We start from the raw sequence: 21,077 nt of genomic DNA, 5'->3' as shown, positions 1-21,077 counted from the left end.
TTTTCGAAAAATTTGTTAATTCAGAAATATCCGAATTAACGAAATGACCTTTAACGAATTTTTCAGAATATTCGTAAATTTGAATATTCGTAAATTAGTAAATTTGAAAATTCACACATTTGAAATTCAAAAATCCGGAAATTTGAAAATCCGTAAATTCGAAAAAATTCATGAATTCGTAAATTCGAAAATTCATAAATTCAACAATTCGTAAATTCAAAATTTGAAAGTTTGAAAATTCATAAATTCAATTCAAAAATTCGGGAATTTGGAAATTTGGAAACTCGGAAATTCAAAATTTGAAAATTCAAAAATTCATAAATTCAAAAATTCATACATTCGAAAATTCATAAATTCAAAATTCAAAAATTCGTAAAGATGTAAATTCTAAAATTCGTAATTTAGAAAATCCAGAAATTCGAAAACTAGTAAATTCGTAAATTCAAAAATCCGGAAATTCGAAAATCCGAAAATAAGAAAATTCAAAAGAACGAATATCCGAAAATATGAAAAGAAAATCCGGAAATTCAAAAACCCGAAATTTTCTACTCTCATTGGCCACAGACCACCCCCCTAAAGTCTGAAGAGACAGTAAACTGGCCCTTTGTTTAAAAAGTTTGGAGACCTCCTGACCTTGGCTATTAGATCACATGACTTCTCATCCATTGCTGTGGTGTCACCGGTATACACTATGACTCTACCAGTAGAGTACAGGCACTGACAGCAAAGCTTGCATAAAAAAGTGAAAATGAGTCACAAAGTCACCCAGAATATCATTCCAGCAAAACCAGCAGAAAACTGAACAGATACAAAACTTTAAAGCAGCAGAATTTTCTTCTCCTAATACACAGCTTGACCTTTGTGATGAAAGTGATGTGTCATAGTGCAGAACTGCAACAAATTATCAATATTAATCAATTATGTAGCTTTTTCTGTTTATACGGGTTTTTGAAGCAGCCATGTCTTGTTGACCAGATCTTTTGCTTAGGAACAAGGTCAGTCATTTAAAACAGGGGGCCCCAAACTACGGCCCACGACAAGATTTTAGCGGACCCACAGCTTATATGCACAATCTCCATTCCTCACCCACCACCAACGGTAAGTAGGACTCTGATGGGGAACCCTAAGTAAGGAGAGATTCTGAATGGGACTCTGATGTAAGATGGGGAACCCCAATGTACGGGGAAATGCTCATTTGTACCCTGATGTAAGGAGGGACTCTGATAAGGACATTGATTTAAGCGGGACTCTGACTGGGACACAGATATAAGGGGTGACTCTGACGGGGACCTTGGTGTAAGGGGGGACTCTTGCAGGGACCCTGATGTTAGGAGAAACTCTGATGGGAACCCTGATGTAAGGGGGGACTCTGATGGGGACCCATTTATAAGGGATGACTCTGAGGAACCTGATGTAAGGGGGGGCTGTAATGAGAAAGGTGCAGACTTAATGTATTTTTATTCAATCTATGAATTTATTTAAACTGGAGTTCCAACCACATATATATATATATATTGACTTTTTCTGTTATTTTGTCCTATTTGTTGTTTGCTTCACAATTAAAAAAAAAAAAACATCTTCAAAGTTGTGGACATGTTCTGTAAATTAAATGATGCAAATCCTCAAACAACCCATGTTAATTCCAGGTTGTAAGGCAACAAAACACGAAAAATGCCAAGGGGGGTGAATACTTTTGCAAGGCACTGTACATGAAATCATGTCTCCAATTCAATCCCCTTTCGTGTACATGTTTTTTTAGAACATACCTTAGATTTCATCTTCCTGAGCCTTTCCATCTTCATTGTGGGCATGTGATGTATTTTCCTGGGATACGGTGCTGCTGGATACCCAGCATGCACCTCTCGATCTTGCGCAATGCGCATTTTACACGATTGACAACACCTTGCATCGCGTCACTTCCGTTTATTGGATATCTCGCAGTGCCAAGAGGCAGCGATGCCCACTGACTCCTGGGAATCATGACACACAACTCCCAGGAGGCAGTGCGCTGGGGGATATTACGTACATCGCCGCGGAGGGGAGAAACCGGAAAAGAGAGAAAGAAAACATTGGAAACAGGGTAAGCAAAGTGAAAAAAAAAATTAAAAATTGCCCAATGCAGTCATTATGGCCAACTGAGAAGCTTAAAAAGTGGGTGGAACTCCGCTTTAAATTTTATTCATTTATAAAACTGTTTTGTTTTTTTTTTAACCCACAAATATTTGTAAAATATTCCATGTGGTCCTCATACCGAGGAACTGACTCTTCCTCATCCCAATCAGAACAATATTTTTCATTTCTCATTTCAGCTTCAGTTCCACAGAGAGGACGACACTTGTTAGTCAGAATCTCAGAATGTTACATGCTGCCCATCACTGAATATGGTTAGCAATGAGAAGAATCTGAATAATGAGTTGATACTGTATATATATATATATATATATATATATATATATATACACAGTATTTCACAATAGTAAGTACACCCCTCAGTCACATTTTTAAAAATCTTTTCTTCTATCTTTTCATGTGACAACACTGAAGAAATGACACTTTCTTACTATGTAAAGTAGTGAGTGTACAGCTTGTATAACAGTGTAAATTTGCTGTCCCCTCAAAATAACTCAACACACAGCCATTAATGTCTAAACCGCTGGCAACAAAAGTGAGTACACCCCTAAGTGAAAATGTCCAAATTGGGCCAAATTAGCCATTTTCCCTCCCCGGTGTCATGTGACTCGTTAGTATTACAAGGTCTCAGGTTTGAATGGGGAGCAGGTGTGTTAAATTTGGTGTTATCGCTCTCAATCTCTCATACTGGTCACTGGAAGTTCAACATGGCCCCTCATGGCAAAGAACTCTCTGAGGATCTGAAAAAAAGAATTGTTGCTCTACATAAAGATGGCCTAGTCTATAAGAAGATTGCCAAGACCCTGAAACTGAGCTGCAGCACGGTGGCCAAGACCATACAGCGGTATAACAGGACAGGTTCCACTCAGAACAGGCCTCACCATGGTCCACCAAAGAAGTTGAGGTCACGTGCTCAGCGTCATATCCAGAGGTTGTCTTTGGGAAATAGACGTATGAGTGCTGCCAGCACTGCTGCAGAGGTTGTAGGGGTGGGGGGTCAGCCTGTCAGTGCTCAGACCATACGCCAGCACACTGCATCAAATTGGTCTGCATGGCTGTCATCCCAGAAGGAAGCCTCTTCTAAAGATGATGCACAAGAAAGCCCACAAACAGTTTGCTGACGACAAGCAGACTAAGGAGATGGATTACTGGAACCATGTCCTGTGGTCTGATGAGACCAAGATAAACTTATTTGGTTCAGATGGTGACAAGCGTGTGTGGGGGCAACCAGGTGAGGAGGACAAAGACAAGTGTGTCTTGCCTACAGTCAAGCATGGTGGTGGGAGTGTCATGGTCTGGGGATGCATGAGTGCTGCCGGCACTGGGGGGCTACAGTTCATTGTGGGAACCATGAATGCCAACATGTACTGTGACCTACTGAAGCAGAGCATGATCCCCTCCCTTCAGAGACTGGACCGCAGGGCAGTATTCCAACATGATAACCACCCCAAACACACCTCCAAGACCACCACTGCCTTGCTAAAGAAGCTGAGGGTAAAGGTGATGGACTGGCCAAGCATGTCTCCAGACCTAAACCCTATTGATCATCTGTGGGACATCCTCAAACGGAAGGTGGAGGAGCGCAAGGTCTCTAACATCCACCAGCTCCGTGATGTCGTCATGGAGGAGGGGAAGAGGACTCCAGTGACAACCTGTGAAGCTCTGGTGACCTCCATGTCCAAGAGGGTTAAGGCAGTGCTGGAAAATAATGGTGGCCACTCAAAATATTGACACTTTTGGCCCAATTTGGAGATTTTCACTTAGGGGTGTACTGATTTTTGTTGCCAGCGGTTTAGACATTAATGGCTGTGTGTTGAGTTATTTTGAGGGGACAGCAAATTTACACTGTTATACAAGCTGTACACTCACTACTTTACATTGTAGCAAAGTGTCATTTCTTCAGTGTTGTCACATGAAAAGAGAGAAGAAAAAATTTACAGAAATGTGACTGAGGGGTGTACTCACTTTTGGGAGATACTGTATATATTCAATTCTTTTAAACCATTCCCTTTTTGTAGGTCTTTCTGGATCAGGCCCTTTTTTTTGGTATTGCTCCTTTTGGCTGCATTTAACAAAAATGGAACTATTGTATTCTTATATGGTTTTATTACAACTCGTCTTGTACCTCTGTTTCAGTAATCTCGACTATCTTTTTGCCGCGCCTCCCGCCAATATTCCCATATCTTTGGGCATTCCCGCCATATGTGGGTCATAGTGCCCTGTAATATACAGCCTCTCCAACACAATGGAGATTTCTCTGGTTGATATTCATGTGCTTTAGCCGGGGGTTATATACCATCTAGCCAGGCATTTGTAGTTCATCTCCATAGTGTTAATATCTACCGAATAACTATATACAGCTCTCAGTATTTTATTTAATTGTTACTCTGTTAATTGTGTACCCGATTCCCTTTCACCAGGAGTTGTTTCCAGCAGCTGAGACTCATAGGACTGGCACCAAATCTTCAGTCTTTAGTCTCTACAGCAGGCGCCTGATCTCTTTTGTTGTTTTCCTGTCAGACGAGGGTGACCTGTCCCTACTCTGGCCACATGCGAAATGCGTGCCAAACCCGGGAGCCAGGGTCTTAAATGGACTCTGCTTGACCCAAGATGGCCACCAAAGTCATCTCAATCGGAGGCTGGCTCTCTGTGCCCGAAGAAACCATAGAGGAACAAGGCTCCTCTCGACTTCCTCCTCCACCTGCATTGCTGCTGTGGATGAGCGCTACCTGCAGTGAAGAAAATAGACGGCACCTGCCTACGCAATCGGGGTATCAGCAGGACCTAAATAAACTCACATAAGATCCATCTGCTTCTAGCAGTTTGCGATCTGCAGAGATGACATGAACGCATTGCACTCTTGGCATGATGTCATGGAATCAAGCGTGTATGGGAAGCCAATGTGTTTCATCATCAAATGTTTTAATTTCTTGTCTGCAGATAGAATGCAGACTGCAGACAGTCTGAATGTAAACCAAGTAATGTTTACACTGGTTTGGGCCTCTGATGAGAGCTCCCAAAGCACGGGTGGGGAGTAAAAGCAGAACTAAGCTTTTTTACACAAAGGAACCCTTGAACCAACCTTCCTGTCTCAGGGAAGCCCTGCTAAGAATGACTATATCTCCAACTCAAGAAACATTAAGGTGATGGTCAGTGAGAAGAATGTCCCTTACATTGGTGGTCAGTGGGAAGAATGTCCCTTACATTGGTGGTCAGTGGGAAGAATGTTCCTTACATTGGTGATCAGTGAGAAGAATGTTCCTTACATTGGTGATCAGTGAGAAGAATGTCCCTTACATTGGTGATCAGTGAGAAGAATGTTCCTTACATTGGTGATCAGTGAAAAGAATGCTCCTTACATTGGTGATCAGTGAGAAGAATGTTCCTTACATTGGTGATCAGTGAGAAGAATGTTCCTTACATTGGTGATCAGTGGGAAGCATGTTCCTTACATTGGTGATCAGTGGGAAGAATGTTCCTTACATTGGTGATCAGTGAGAAGAATGTTCCTTACATTGGTGATCAGTGAGAAGAATGTTCCTTACATTGGTGATCAGTGAGAAGAATGCTCCTTACATTGGTGATCAGTGAGAAGAATGTTCCTTACATTGGTGATCAGTGAGAAGAATGTTCCTTACATTGGTGATCAGTGGGAAGCATGTTCCTTACATTGGTGATCAGTGGGAAGAATGTTCCTTACATTGGTGATCAGTGAGAAGAATGTTCCTTACATTGGTAATCAGTGAGAAGAATGTTCCTTACATTGGTAATCAGTGAGAAGAATGTTCCTTACATTGGTGATCAGTGAGAAGAATGTTCCTTACATTGGTGATCAGTAGGGATGAGCTTCGTGTTCGAGTCGAACCCATGTTCGACTCGAACATCGGCTGTTCGATCGTTCGCCGAATTGCGAACGTTATGGGCCGTTCGCGCTAAATTCGTGTGGCGCGTCACGGCCCATAATTCACTGCGGCATCGCAGTGCATTGCTGGCTGATGATTGGCCAAGCATGCACTATGACCCGCATGCTTGGCCAATCACAGCGCCGTCAGTAGAGAGAGCTGTAATTGGCCAAAGCCAGGGTGGCTTTGGCCAATTATGGCTCAGGGGATTTAGTACACACCCCACACTATATAAGGCCGCCTGCACGGCGGCCCTGTGTAGTGTGTGTTCCGGTGTGCTGAGAGATAGAGAGAGAGAGAGACAGTGTCATTTGATTTGAGTTAGATAGATTAGGCAGAACAGTCAGTCAGTTAGCTGCACTTACAGTGTATTGTGTATATATATGCATCCCAGGTGTTGCATATATATATATACACTGTATTCAGTTTAGCTAGATCCGTTCCTGTTATCTTCTATCTAGACTATTTACATTTAATGCAGTGCGTCCTGCTCACAGTGTTCAGCTAGATCCGTTCCTGTTATCTTCTAGACTATTTACATTTAGTGCAGTGCGTCCTGCTCACAGTGTTCAGCTAGATCCGTTCCTGTTATCTTCTAGACTATTTACATTTAGTGCAGTGCGTCCTGCTCACAGTGTTCAGCTAGATCCGTTCCTGTTAAATTCCTACTGACAGGCAGGCTTGTCTGGTTACAGTATATAAAGCTACCTGAAGAAAATTACAGGTGTTCTATTTGATCCTATTAGTACCACGGTCAGGCAGCTAGACTATTTACATTTAGTACAGTGCGTCCTGCTCACAGTGTTCAGCTAGATCCGTTCCTGTTATCTTCCTACTGACAGGCAGGCTTGTCTGGTTACAGTATATAAAGCTACCTGAAGAAAATTACAGGTGTTCTATTTGATCCTATTAGTACCACGGTCAGGCAGCTAGACTATTTACATTTAGTACAGTGCGTCCTGCTCACAGTGTACAGCTAGATCCGTTCCTGTTATCTTCCTACTGACAGGCAGGCTTGTCTGGTTACAGTATATAAAGCTACCTGAAGAAAATTACAGGTGTTCTATTTGATCCTATTAGTACCACGGTCAGGCAGCTAGACTATTTACATTTAGTACAGTGCGTCCTGCTCACAGTGTTCAGCTAGATCCGTTCCTGTTATCTTCCTACTGACAGGCAGGCTTGTCTGGTTACAGTATATAAAGCTACCTGAAGAAAATTACAGGTGTTCTATTTGATCCTATTAGTACCACGGTCAGGCAGCTAGACTATTTACATTTAGTACAGTGCGTCCTGCTCACAGTGTTCAGCTAGATCCGTTCCTGTTATCTTCCTACTGACAGGCAGGCTTGTCTGGTTACAGTATATAAAGCTACCTGAAGAAAATTACAGGTGTTCTATTTGATCCTATTAGTACCACGGTCAGGCAGCTAGACTATTTACATTTAGTACAGTGCGTCCTGCTCACAGTGTTCAGCTAGATCCGTTCCTGTTATCTTCCTACTGACAGGCAGGCTTGTCTGGTTACAGTATATAAAGCTACTTGAAGAAAATTACAGGTGTTCTATCCCAGCTTAGTGCAGCTACAGGCCATTAGTATGTCTGGAAGGCCAAGAAGGAGAGGCAGACAGTCACAAGCCAATAAGAGAGGGCAAGCAGACTCTGTGTCTAGTGCTGGTCGTGGAGACGGTGCATCCTCATCAGCACGTGGCCATGGGACACGCTTGGCCTTTTTTTCGGCAGCTGGCCGTGTTGAGCCGCAACATGCGGAAGACTTGGTCGAGTGGATGACCAAGCCGTCCTCATCCTCCTCATCCTCTCTCACCCATGCCCAGGGTGCTTTGTCTGGCAAAGCAGCGGCCTCTTCCCTCAGCTCAATGTCATCAGTGACTCCTTCCCTAGCTCCACCATGTCCTCCTGAGGATTCCCTCGAACTGTTTGACCACAGTGTTGGGTACATGCTCCAGGAGGATGCCCAGCGTTTGGAAGGCTCTGATGACGATACTGAGCTCGATGAAGGCAGTAACATGAGCACGGACAGAGGGGGTGCCCAAGAAGGACAGCAATCTGGCAGTCATGCTCCCCCTGCTGCAGCATACTGCCAGGTTTGCTCCAGTGATGAGGAGGGAGGGGATGATGAGGTCACTGACTCAACGTGGGTGCCTGATAGGAGAGAGGAGGAGGAGGAGGAGGAGGAGGCGGCGGCACATCACCAACGAGGCAGGATGCCCTCCAGGGGCCAGCCTAAGGGCAGCACATTGACTGCATCACACCCCAAAGCTCCACATGTGCAGGGCGCTGCAGTCTCTGCGCGTTATTCAAAAAGTTCTTTGGTGTGGGCCTTTTTTGAGACGAGTGCATCAGATCGCACCGCTGCTATTTGCAACATATGTCTCAAGCGTATCTCGCGTGGCCAAAACATCTCCCGCTTGGGTACCACATGCTTGACCAGACATATGTTGACCTGCCATGCAGTTCGTTGGCAAGCGTATCTAAAAGACCCACACCAAAGAACAAAGAGGATCTCTCCTTGCTCCTCATCAGCTGAGATTTCCAACCCCACTAGACCTTCAGTCCTCTCTGAGACCTGCAGTGAGAGGAATGAAGGTGTAGAATTAGGTGTGTCACAGCCAAGTACTTGTGGGCAATCTGCTTTTGGTACACCGACGTCAGATTGTACCAGGCAAATTTCCCTGCCCCAGCTGCTGCACCGCCGAAAGAAGTTTGCTCCCAGCCATCCACATGCCCAGCGGTTGAATGCTAGCTTGGCAAAATTGCTAGCACTTCAACTGCTGCCTTTTCAGTTGGTAGACTCTGCCCCCTTCCGTGAGTTTGTGGAATGTGCGGTTCCTCAGTGGCAGGTACCCAAACGCCACTTTTTCTCACGGAAGGCGATTCCGGCTCTCTACCGGCATGTGGAAGGCAATGTCCATGCCTCGCTGGACAGGGCGGTCAGCGGTAAGGTGCATATTACCGCTGACTCATGGTCCAGCAGGCATGGACAGGGACGTTACCTAAGTTTCACGGCGCATTGGGTGACTCTGCTGGCAGCTGGGAAGGATGCAGGACAAGGTGCAGTAGTGTTGGAGGTTGTTCTGCCACCACGCCTCCAAAATGCTGATTGTGACACACCTCTCTCCTCCACCCCCTCCTCTTCTTCTTCCTCCATGGCCTCTTCCTCGGAACCAGCGGTGCTCCGTAGGCGTTCAAGGGGCTACGCAAGTACGCAGGCCAAAAGATGCCATGCGGTGCTTGAGCTGGTGTGCTTGGGGGACAGGAGCCACACTGGGGCAGAGGTTTTGTCAGCTCTGCAGGGGCAGGTTCAGAGGTGGTTGACGCCACGCCAACTTAAGGCAGGAATGGTGGTTTGCGACAATGGCACCAACCTCCTCTCTGCCCTCCGACAGGGACAAATGACCCATGTGCCCTGTTTGGCTCACGTCCTTAACTTGGTGGTGCAGCGGTTCTTGGGCAGGTACCCGGGCTTACAGGATGTCCTGAGGCAGGCCAGGAAAGTCTGTGTGCATTTCCGCCGGTCATATAATGCCAGTGCTCGGCTGACGGACCTCCAAAAGGAGTTTAACCTGCCCAAGAACCGCCTAATCTGTGACATGCCCACCAGGTGGAACTCAACGTTGGCCATGCTGCAGCGGCTGCACACGCAGCAGAGGGCCATCAATGAGTACCTGTGCGACTATGGCACCAGGACAGGGTCAGGGGAGCTTGGTCTTTTTTCCCCACGCCAGTGGGCCATGATCAGGGATGCATGCACTGTCCTGTCACCATTCGAGGAGGCCACGAGGATGGTGAGCAGTGACAGTGCATGCATCAGTGACACTGTCCCCCTTGTCCACCTGTTGGAGCACACGCTGCGTGGAATAATGGACAGGGCACTTGAGGCAGAACAGAGGCAGGAAGAGGAGGACTTCCTTAGCTCTCAAGGCCCCCTTTATCCAGACAGTGTTCCTGCGTGCCCGCCGATCACACAGGAAGAGGACGAGGAGGAAGAGGAGGAGGAGGAAGATTGTGTCAGTATGGAGGTGGAGCCTGGCACTCAGCATCAGCAGCAGTCTTTAAGGGATCAGTCCCAAGAAACACATGGACTTGTACGTGGCTGGGAGGAGGTGGCTGCGGACCATGTCGTTCTTAGTGACCCAGAGGACTCCGGACCGAATGCCTCAGCAAACCTACGCTGCATGGCCTCCCTGATCCTGCAAAGCCTGCGTAAGGATCCTCGTATTCGTGGTATCAAGGAGAAGGACCAATACTGGCTGGCAACCCTCCTTGATCCACGTTACAAGGGTAAGGTTGCGGACCTTATCTTGCCATCGCAGAGGGAGCAGAGGATGAAACATCTTCGGGAGGCCTTGCAGAAAGGTCTGTGCAACGCGTTCCCAGAGACTGGGAGGTTACAAACTCCTGTTTCTGGACAACGTGTTGCTGAGGCTTCGGTCAGTCAAAGAAGGAGCGGTGGAGAAGGTGGCCGTCTGACCGATGCGTTCAGACAATTTTTTGGTCCGCAGCCCCAAGGTATGATCGGTTCCAGCAACCATCGCCAGCGTCTGTTTTACATGGTGCAGGAATACCTAGGGGCAAGATCAGACTTGGACACCTTTCCCACCGAAAATCCTCTGGGTTACTGGGTCTTGAGGATGGATCACTGGCCAGAGCTTGCACAGTATGCAATTGAGCTACTGGCCTGTCCTGCATCCAGCGTTCTTTCGGAACGCACATTCAGTGCTGCTGGAGGCGTGGTAACCGATCACAGGGTGCGTCTGTCCACCGACTCGGTCGATCGGCTGACCTTCATAAAAATGAATGAGTCTTGGATCACCACCAGCTACCAAGCACCTGATGCTGATGTAACCGAATAATTTTTTTTGAAATCTCAGATCCCTTCAAAGACTGCCTATGCTGATGCTGAGTGACTATCCCTGAGTAATTATCCTCTTCCTCCTCAATCATCACGCTGATAGCTTGTAAGAACATTTTTGGTTCTGGGCGCCACCACCAGTGCCTAAGGCACAATTTTTCAGCCCCTGTTTAACAGGGGCGTGTAATTACAATTTTTGATGTAATACTTTGCAGCAGGGCTCGTTCCTGCATTCCAACTAGAGTGTCTGTGAGGGGTTGCAGTGTTGTGGCACCAGCACCAGTGCCTAAGGCCCAATTTTTCTGCCCCTGTCTAACAGGGGCGTGTAATTACAATTTTTGATGCAATACTTTGCAGCAGGGCTCGTTCCTGCGTTCCAACTAGAGTGTCTGTGAGGGGTTGCAGTGTTGTGGCACCAGCACCAGTGCCTAAGGCCCAATTTTTCTGCCCCTGTCTAACAGGGGCGTGTAATTACAATTTTTGATGCAATACTTTGCAGCAGGGCTCGTTCCTGCGTTCCAACTAGAGTGTCTGTGAGGGGTTGCAGTGTTGTGGCACCAGCACCAGTGCCTAAGGCCCAATTTTTCTGCCCCTGTCTAACAGGGGCGTGTAATTACAATTTTTGATGCAATACTTTGCAGCAGGGCTCGTTCCTGCGTTCCAACTAGAGTGTCTGTGAGGGGTTGCAGTGTTGTGGCACCAGCACCAGTGCCTAAGGCCCAATTTTTCTGCCCCTGTCTAACAGGGGCGTGTAATTACAATTTTTGAAGCAATACTTTGCAGCAGGGCTCGTTCCTGCGTTCCAACTAGAGTGTCTGTGAGGGGTTGCAGTGTTGTGGCACCAGCACCAGTGCCTAAGGCCTAATTTTTCAGCTCCTGTTCAACAGGGGCATGTAATTACAATTCTTGATCTAATATTTCACAGCAGGGCCCTGTGAGGGCTTACAGTGTTGTGGCCACAGCAACACCTAAGGCCCAAATTTCTGCTGAGTATATAGGGCAGGACCCTACTTTCAAACATCTAACTTACAAACGACTCCTACTTGCAAACGGAAGGAGACAACAGGAAGTGAGATGAAATCTACCCCTAGGAAGGGAAATTCTTTCCTGTAAGAGTTAATATGGGAAAACAATTTCTCCTTTCCACTGATGCTTTCCAATCCTTGTTCCACAAAAAAACCCAAATTTTCAAAAAACATTTTTCATTGGGACAAAAAAGTGAGGTGAAATCTTCTGAAGAGGAGGAAAGACAGCAAAACAAATGTCACAGGGGTGATAACCCTTCCCTATGTTTTCCAAAAAGCTTAGAAAAGATTTTTTGGCTGGAGCTAAACACGTTAAAAATGTTCAAAATTACAAACAGATTCTACTTAACAACAAACCTACAGTCCCTGTCTTGTTTGCACCGCCTGTATACTGCTGTTCAGAGTATATAGGGCCTGGTGGCCCCACACCTTTCCTTATTTTAATTTGGGTGCGGGGTTCCCCTTAATATCCATACAAGACCCAAAGGGCCTGGTAATGGACTGGGGGGTACCCATGCCTTTTGTCTCACTGATTTTCATCCATATTGCCATGACCCGACATGACATTAAACCCGCAAGCAGTTTTAAATGAGATTTTTTCCTTTAAAAATGACATTTGGTGCAGGGACTGTTCTAAACATGGGAAACACGCGTCACTTTACAGGCATACTATAGACACCCCCCAGGTACGATATTTAAAGGAATATTTCACTTTTTTTTTTTTACTTTAAGCATCATTAAAATCACTGCTCCCGAAAAAAAGGCCGTTTTTAAAAGTTTTTTTTGCATTGATACATGTCCCCTGGGGTAGGACCCGGGTCCCCAAACCCTTTTTAGGACAATACCATGCAAATTAGCCTTTAAAATGAGCACTTTTGATTTCGAACGTTCGAGTCCCATAGACGTCAATGGGGTTCTAACGTTCGTGCGAACTTTCGGTCCGTTCGCGGGTTCTGGTGCGAACCGAACCGGGGGGTGTTCGGCTCATCCCTAGTGATCAGTGAGAAGAATGTTCCTTACATTGGTGATCAGTGAGAAGAATGTCCCTTACATTGGTGATCAGTGGGAAGAATGTTCCTTACATTGGTGATCAGTGAGAAGAATGTTCCTTACATTGGTGATCAGTGAGAAGAATGTTCCTTACATTGGTGATCAGTGAAAAGAATGTTCCTTACATTGGTGATCAGTGAAAAGAATGTTCCTTACATTGGTGATCATTGGAAGGAACTACCCCCTTATAGATAGCGAAAAAGATCAGTGAAGGGGCAGAAATTGCTCATGGCTCAAGGAACCCCTAGCAACCTCTGGAGATCAGTCGAGTCTCATAGACTCGCTGATCACAGAGCGCGCCGCGCGCGCCCACCCTGCAGGGGGGTTGCGCAGGCCACTCGAGCACAGGAGGACGTCTATGGATGCCCCTCCCGGCAAAGTAGGTCCGCGCTGCAGGCCATCTTTCGGCTATAGAGCGGACGGGAAGTGGTTAACAACCGATAATTGGCGGCATTCCTTTTCTTATGCCCCGTACACACGATCGGAAATTCCCCCAGCAAAAGTCCGATGTGAGCCTTTGGTCGAAAATTCAGACCGTGTGTAGGCCCCATCGGACTTTTTGCTGGCGGAATTCCCGCCAGCAAAAGATTGAGAGCGGGTTCCCTATTTTTCGGTCGGAAAACGTTCCGATCGTCTGCACAAATTCCGACGCGCAAAATTCCTACGCGTGCGCGGAAACAATTTGACGCATGCTCGGAAGCATTTAACTTCATTTTCTCGGCTCGTCGTAGTGTTGTATGTCATCACTGCGCTCTTGACGGTCGAATGTTCAGAGAACTTTTGTGTGACCGCGTGTATGCGAGCCAAGCTTGAACGGAATTCCGTCGGAAAAAAAAATCCAAGTTTTTTTCCACGGAAAATACGCTCGTGTGTACGGGGCATTAGAGGGGAAATCCCGTTGACAGCTGAACGAACCGAGTCAGAAGGTATCGGTTTCAGGTATCGGAGCATTTGTACGAGTACCGATACTCGTGTAAATAATCAGTATCGGCACTAATACCGGTATCAGTATCGGTCAACCCCTCCTTTCCTATGATCAACAGCTCCGCTTAGTGGCCATTTTCTGGTATTTTACATATTGGGGTATTTCACAAAGATACCATATTATGGCCACTAGATGGAGCTGACAATCAGAGGAAATATACACATTTGGCAAGCATTGTGTCAATGCTTGAGGCATTTTTCTTTTTATCATTTCACTCCTATAATTTCCCTTTATATAATAGTCCAGAGATCACTGTCTATACCTGGAATTCAGAAAGAACAGTAATCAGTTATTTGTACAAATTAGCACCAACGATGTACACAGCACTTTACATCAGTACCTGTCCTAAAGGAGCTTACAATCTAAGGTCCCTTATCTCACACACACATACTGGGCCTAGTTTGGAGTGAGTGGGGGGAGGCCCAGAGAGACCATGCAAACTCCATGCAGGTCGTGTCCTGATTGGGATTCGAGCCCCGCTACTGCAAGGCAGGAGTGCTAACCCCTAATCCACCGTACTGCCTATAATAAGACTGAGGCCTGCTTCACACTCATTGCATCTTCATTAACAGAAGCCAAGGCAAGTCGCAACAAAGTCGCAACAAAAATAGTGCAGGAACCTTTTCTTTCTAAGTCGCACCAATTAGAGCGGTTTCTTTGCTCGGCGTTGGGAGGTGAATTGCTATTGCGACTTTGAACTCTCAAGTCGCATGACAAGTCGCACTGGTGTGAACCGGAGCTAAGACAGACAATGAAATGTCAATGTGCCTCCCTGAATGGTGCGAAAAATAATGAACACAATTGTGCAATATTGAAAACCTAAATGCACCATAATAGTAATATAAACTTCTATACCCCATAATAGTATTATTAACCTATATTCTCCATAATAGTAATATAAACTTCTATATACCATAATAGTAATATAAAATTCTATACACCATAATAGTAATATACACTTCTATACACCGTAATAGTAATATAAACCTATATACACCATTACAGTAATATAAACCTATATACACCATTACAGTAATATAAACCTATATACACCATTACAGTAATATAAACCTATATACACCATTATAGTAATATACACCTATATACACCATAATAGTAATATAAACCTATATACACCGTTATAGTAATATACACTTCTATACACCATGATAGTAATATAAACCTCTATACACGGTAATAGTAATATAAAACTATATACACCATTATAGTAATATACACCTATATACACCATTATAGTAATATACACCTATATACACCATAATAGTAATATAAACCTTAATACACCGTAATAGTAATATAAACCTATATACACACCATAATAGTAATATAAACCTATATAAACCATATTAGTAATATAAACCTATATACACCATTATAGTAATATACACCTATATACACCATAATAGTAATATAAAACTATGTTCACCATTATAGTAATATAAACCTATGTACGCCATTATAGTAATATAAACCTATATACACCATTATAGTAATATACACCTATATACACCATAATAGTAATATAAAACTATGTACACCATTATAGTAATATAAACCTATATAAACCATATTACTAATATAAACTTTCATACACCATAATAGTAATATACACTTTTATACACCATAATAGTAATATACACCTGTACACCATAATAGTAATATAAACCTATAAAGAAAAGTTTATACTGTATATTATTTGAAAAAAGCAATCTCAATTATATAGTGATTGAAGAGTAATTTTATGGAAATGTTGAATGGGGATAAGCGAAGCCCAGTAAATGGGCAGCCTGTTGATTCTCTTTTGACTATCTTTAGGTTTGTCCAGTTTGTTGGCTACCATACAATGTATGGACTCTGATTGGCCAGATTCATAATTTGTTTGATACTCTGCCAACCATGGAGATCAACACGGACACATTCAGATAAAAATTTTGCAAATTTGCAATCAACGGCCAACGTGCCTCACCTTCTTTTTCTGAGCGGGGTCTTTGTCCGAACAATTGGAGGGCTTCCGTCTCAACATCTCTCCACCTGCTTGGCCGAGCTCGGTGCCGAGAAGCGATGGATTGTCTGCTCGGTGTTACTACTGCTGCCTGGCTTGTTCAGGGTGCAGAAACTTCGACAGGAAGCAGGGTCACATGACTTGCCAAAAAAACACAGCTTTATGCTCGGGGTGGTTGCAGAAGATTGAGATGGAGGGGACCTGAGAATAAGGAAGGAAACAAAAGAGAATTAGCATGCAAATGAAGAACATGGGTCTGCAAGAGATGGAGAAGCGGGACCCTCAATACTCTGGATAAGGCATAAAGAAGGACCATGATGGCCAAGGAGAGCAAAGAACCCAACAGGTCATCTTCCAATTTAATTGGATAGGCCATGAAAATGACTTGTCAGGTGGCACCTCCAGGAGCATACAATTTTACAAATAAAGTGTATCTAATGACAAAATCTTTTAGTTTTAGATGAAGTGGCGATTGGTGTCCCCTTTAAGAGATTCATGATCTCTAAGCTCTGTTGACAATTGAATTAGCATGTAAACTAAGAACATAGGTCTGCAAGAGATGGAGAGGTGAGACCCTTGATACTCTAGACAACACATATGTAATGGCCACTACGGCCAAGATTGCAGAGATCACAACAGGTCACCTTCCAACTGAATTGGATCTCCATCAAGGTGACCTGTCAGGTGGCACCTCAAGGAGCATACAACTTCACAAATATTGTGTATCTAATAACAAATTATTTTACTTTTAGAAGAAGTGACCATGGGTGTCCCCTGCAGGGTGAGTCACAATCTCTAAGCCCTGTTGTCCATTGAATTAGCGTGCAAATGAAGAACACGGGTCTGTAAGAGACGGAGAACTGAGGCCCTCAATACTTTGGACAAGGCATATAGAATGACCACTATGGCCAAGGATGGCAGAGAACCCAACAGGTCATCTTCAAATTTAATTGGATCTGCCATCACAGTGCCCTGTTAGGGCCCAGGGGCACCTAAAGGGATAAAGTGGTGATGGGTGTCCCCTTTAGAGAGGTTCATGATCTCTAAGCCCTGTCGGCCATGGTTACTGTGATGCTTCTTTCCTTCGCTTCCTGTTGTGTCTACAGGATGTCCAAAAAGAAAAAACTGATATGGGTTTTAACCAATTAACCAATCCCTTTGGTCCCGTACAAACTTTAAATGTTCTCAGGATCACTCTGGGGTTGACTAAATCCCAAAACATGATATCTACCAATCCTCCAGAACCTTCTATTTCCTTCCTGATCTTTTCAGAGAGAAAATTAGCTTGGCCAGGACAACCCAGGAAACTATTACCCCGGCCCCTGGCCTACACTTGAAACGCCTGCTTTCTAGGTGGTCCTGCCTAGATAGCGACCACTTTTCAGGCCATTCTGCCCCTATTTATGCAAGTACTGCCCACACAGGACCAAACCCAAACTCTCTTTAATGTGTTAATGGCATTTTAAATGTAATTTGCAATTTTGCTTGATGTCATGCATCTTTCATTAAAATAATCTCTGGTGATCCTAACATGGAGGTCGTTGTTCTGGCACTTCTAGTTATAGGGTGACAACGCTCAGTCTCTGTCTCCCAGCATGGCCTGATCTAGGGGTGCTGGGGTGAGCTGCGCCCCCTCAGATATCAGTTGTGCCCACAAAAGTCCCCTGCCATCCCCCGGTGACCTCCCATCCTTTGCCCTGCTGACCCTTGTATACTGCTCTGCTGACACCCTTTACACTGCCCCGCTGATCCCCTGTTCACTGCCCTGTTAATTCCCTGTACACTGCCCCCGTTCTCAGCCCTGCTGACCACCTGTACACTGCCCTACTGCACTCTGTCCTCTACCCTGCTGATATTCTGTACACTGCCCTACTGCCCCCTGTACACTGCCCTACTGCCCCCTGTACACTGCCCTGCTGTCCCCTGTACACTGTCCTGCTGCCCTCTGTACACTGCCCTGCTGTCCCCTGTACACTGCCCTGCTGTCCCCTGTACACTGCCCTGCTGCCCCCTGTACACTACCCTGCTGCCCCTGTACACTGTCCTACTGCCCTCTGTACACTGTCCTACTGCCCTCTGTACACTGTCCTGCTGCCCTCTGTACACTGCCCTGCTGTCCCCTGTAAACCGTCCTGCTGCCCCCTGTACACTGTTCTGCTGCCCCCTGTACACTGTCCTGCTGCCCCCTGTACACTGTCCTACTGCCCTCTGTACACTGTCCTGCTGCCCTCTGTACACTGCCCTGCTGTCCCCTGTAAACTGTCCTGCTGCCCCCTGTACACTGTCCTGCTGCCTTCTGTACACTGTCCTGCTGCCCCCTGTACACTGTCCTGCTGCTCTCTGTACACTGCCCTGCTGTCCCCTGTACATTATCCTGCTGCCCTCTGTACACTGCCCTGTTGTCCCCTGTCCTGCTGCCCCCTGTACACTGTCCTGCTGCCCCCTGTACACTGTCCTGCTGCCCCCTGTACACTATCTTGCTGCCCCCTGTACACTGCCCTGCTGCCCCCTGTACACTGTCCTGCTACCCTCCGTACACTGCCCTGCTGTCCCCTGTACACTGTCCTGCTGTCCCCTGTACACTGTCCTGCTGTCCCCTGTAAACTGTCCTGCTGCCCCCTGTACACTATCCTGCTACCTCCAGTACACTGTCTTGCTGCCCTCTGTACACTGTCCTGCTGTCCCCTGTAAACTGTCCTACTGCCCTCTGTACACTGCTCTGCTGCCCCCTGTAAACTGTCCTGCTGCCCCCTGTACACTGCCCTGCTGCCCCTGTACACTGTCCTGCTGCCCTCTGCAAACTGTCCTGCTGCCCCCTGTACACTGTCCTGCTGCCCCCTGTACACTGTCCTGCTGCCCCCCTGTACACTGCCCTACTGCCCCTGTACACTGTCCTGCTGCCCTCTACAAACTGTCCTGCTGCCCCCTGTACACTGTCCTGCTGCCTTCTGTACACTGTCTTGCTGCCCTGCTGCCCCCTGTACACTGCCCTGCTGTCCCCTGTCCCCTGTCCTGCTGTCCCCTGTACACTGCTATGCTGCCCTCTGTACACTGCCCTGCTGTCCCCTGTAAACTGTCCTACTGCCCTCTGTACACTGTCCTGCTGCCCTCTGTACACTGTCCTGCTGTCCCCTGTACACTGCCCGACAGACTAGATGTGGTGGTCACTCTGTCACATCCGCTTCTTTTGGCGACTACAAGTGGCTCAGCACACATTACACAAGCACGGCCCACCGCTGTCACCATCAGGAAACCCGCCCTGAGAAAGTCCACGCCGCCATCGCTGGAGTGCATGTAGACTGGGAGTGGCTGCAAAGAGGCTGCAGAAGATTAGCAGAAACGAGATGCAAAAAAGGATGAAAAAAAAAAAAACAGGCATTTCATTTTAAATAAAGGGCACATGGTCATGATGATACATGAAGTCATGCATTGAGGGTTCACATCTCATACCAAGAGCGCCGCTGATTGGCTGCCCAGACGTTCCCGGCCGTGCAGCGCTGCGCAGCGATCATGATGAGCTTTGGTGGTAAAAACCGCAGTAACAGCTGAAAACAGGAAGAAGGAGAGCAGCATCGATTGTAGAAGTTCACTCTCAGCGATCAGCCAGTTTATTGTGTTGTATGGTCAGCCTCACTTCCTGTGGAGGGGACAGCGCGGTACGCGGCATTCCGGGCCAAGGATTAACCTTTCAGAGAGCTTTGTCATCTCTCTCTTCTCATCTCCTATAAATGATTCACAAACCCGCACAACAGCTGACCTGACGATCGTCATTAACAGCCGAACAACAGGAAGAGATCAGAAAACTGCATTTATATCACACAAGCTGATCTCCGGCCTCCTCTTCACTGTTGTAGCGGCTCCTCTCCTGGACTGAAACGGCTTTCGCTGCACACTGTTCGCTTCTCACAATGTGCATTAAAAGATAGATAGAGCCCCACCTCATTTCCTACCTGGAGGACGTCCAGCATCCTTTAGCCCTTTTCTCCCCAGTCTGACTGTCCTTGTCTTGCCCCTTTCACTCGTGTGGGAGGAGCGGCTCAACATCATATGTAGGCGTTACCTAAAGTGGTCCGCGTGCAAATAGAAACGTCCGTTCCCTCCAGACTGACCCCCACCCATCAAGGCATTTTGATATTTGCATAACTTTTCCCACTGCTTGCATCAGTACTGAGGCAGGGAGCTGTGATGTCGCAATCATTGGGGCTCAGCACCACATGCGGGCGTTACCTGAAGCTGCCTGCATGCAAATACGGCCCAACCAGGACCGCCCACTCCTTCAGGCCGACACCCACTTAGCAAGGCATTTTTGCTATTTGCTTAACTCCTCCCACTGCTTGCATCGGTACTGAGGCAGGGAGCTGTGATGTCACAATCATGGGGGCTCAGCACCACATGCGGGCGTTACCTGAAGCTGCCTGCATGCAAATACGGCCCAACCAGGACCGCCCACTCCTTCAGGCCGACACCCACTTAGCAAGGCATTTTTGCTATTTGCTTAACTCCTCCCACTGCTTGCATCGGTACTGAGGCAGGGAGCTGTGATGTCACAATCATGGGGGCTCAGCACCACATGGGGGCATTACCTAAAGCGGCCTGCATGCAAATACTGCCCAACTAAGACCACCCACTCCTTCAGGCCGACACCCACTTAGCAAGGCATTTTTGCTATTTGCTTAACTCCTCCCACTGCTTGCATTGGTACTGAGGCAGGGAGCTGTGATGTCACAATCATGGAGGCTCAGCACCACATGCGGGCGTTACCTGAAGCTGCCTGCATGCAAATACGGCCCAACCAGGACCGCCCACTCCTTCAGGCCAACACCCACTTAGCAAGGCATTTTTGCTATTTGCTTAACTCCTCCCACTGCTTGCATCGGTACTGAGGCAGGGAGCTGTGATGTCGCAATCATTGGGGCTCAGCACCACATGCGGGCGTTACCTGAAGCTGCCTGCATGCAAATACGGCCCAACCAGGACTGCCCACTCCTTCAGGCCGACACCCACTTAGCAAGGCATTTTTGCTATTTGCTTAACTCCTCCCACTGCTTGCATCGGTACTGAGGCAGGGAGCTGTGATGTCACAATCATG

At 46.5% G+C, this 21,077-nt stretch overlaps 1 protein-coding gene across 2 annotated transcripts in view; it reads right to left on the bottom strand.

Moving 5' to 3' along the window:
• SASH3 (SAM and SH3 domain containing 3) overlaps positions 1-19,986 on the bottom strand; it is a 56,136-nt gene extending 36,150 nt beyond the window's left edge. Inside the window, exons 1-2 of one of the 2 annotated variants that reach the window (XM_073598101.1) lie at positions 19,939-19,986; positions 15,953-16,189 (exon numbers count right to left, since the gene is read on the bottom strand). In XM_073598101.1, the coding sequence (XP_073454202.1) occupies positions 15,953-16,009 (57 nt within the window). In that variant the 5' untranslated portion in view covers positions 16,010-16,189; positions 19,939-19,986. Of the gene's footprint in view, positions 1-15,952; positions 16,190-19,438; positions 19,582-19,938 lie in introns of those variants that run through there. The other variant, XM_073598102.1, reaches the window with a different exon arrangement.
• Between the last annotated feature and the right edge of the window lie 1,091 nt (positions 19,987-21,077).

This window comes from Aquarana catesbeiana, linkage group LG09 (assembly GCF_042186555.1).
Source record: "Aquarana catesbeiana isolate 2022-GZ linkage group LG09, ASM4218655v1, whole genome shotgun sequence".
Lineage (NCBI taxonomy): Eukaryota > Metazoa > Chordata > Amphibia > Anura > Ranidae > Aquarana > Aquarana catesbeiana.
The sequence above is the reverse complement of the archived record's forward strand: the minus strand, read 5'-3'. Positions and strand labels throughout refer to the sequence as shown.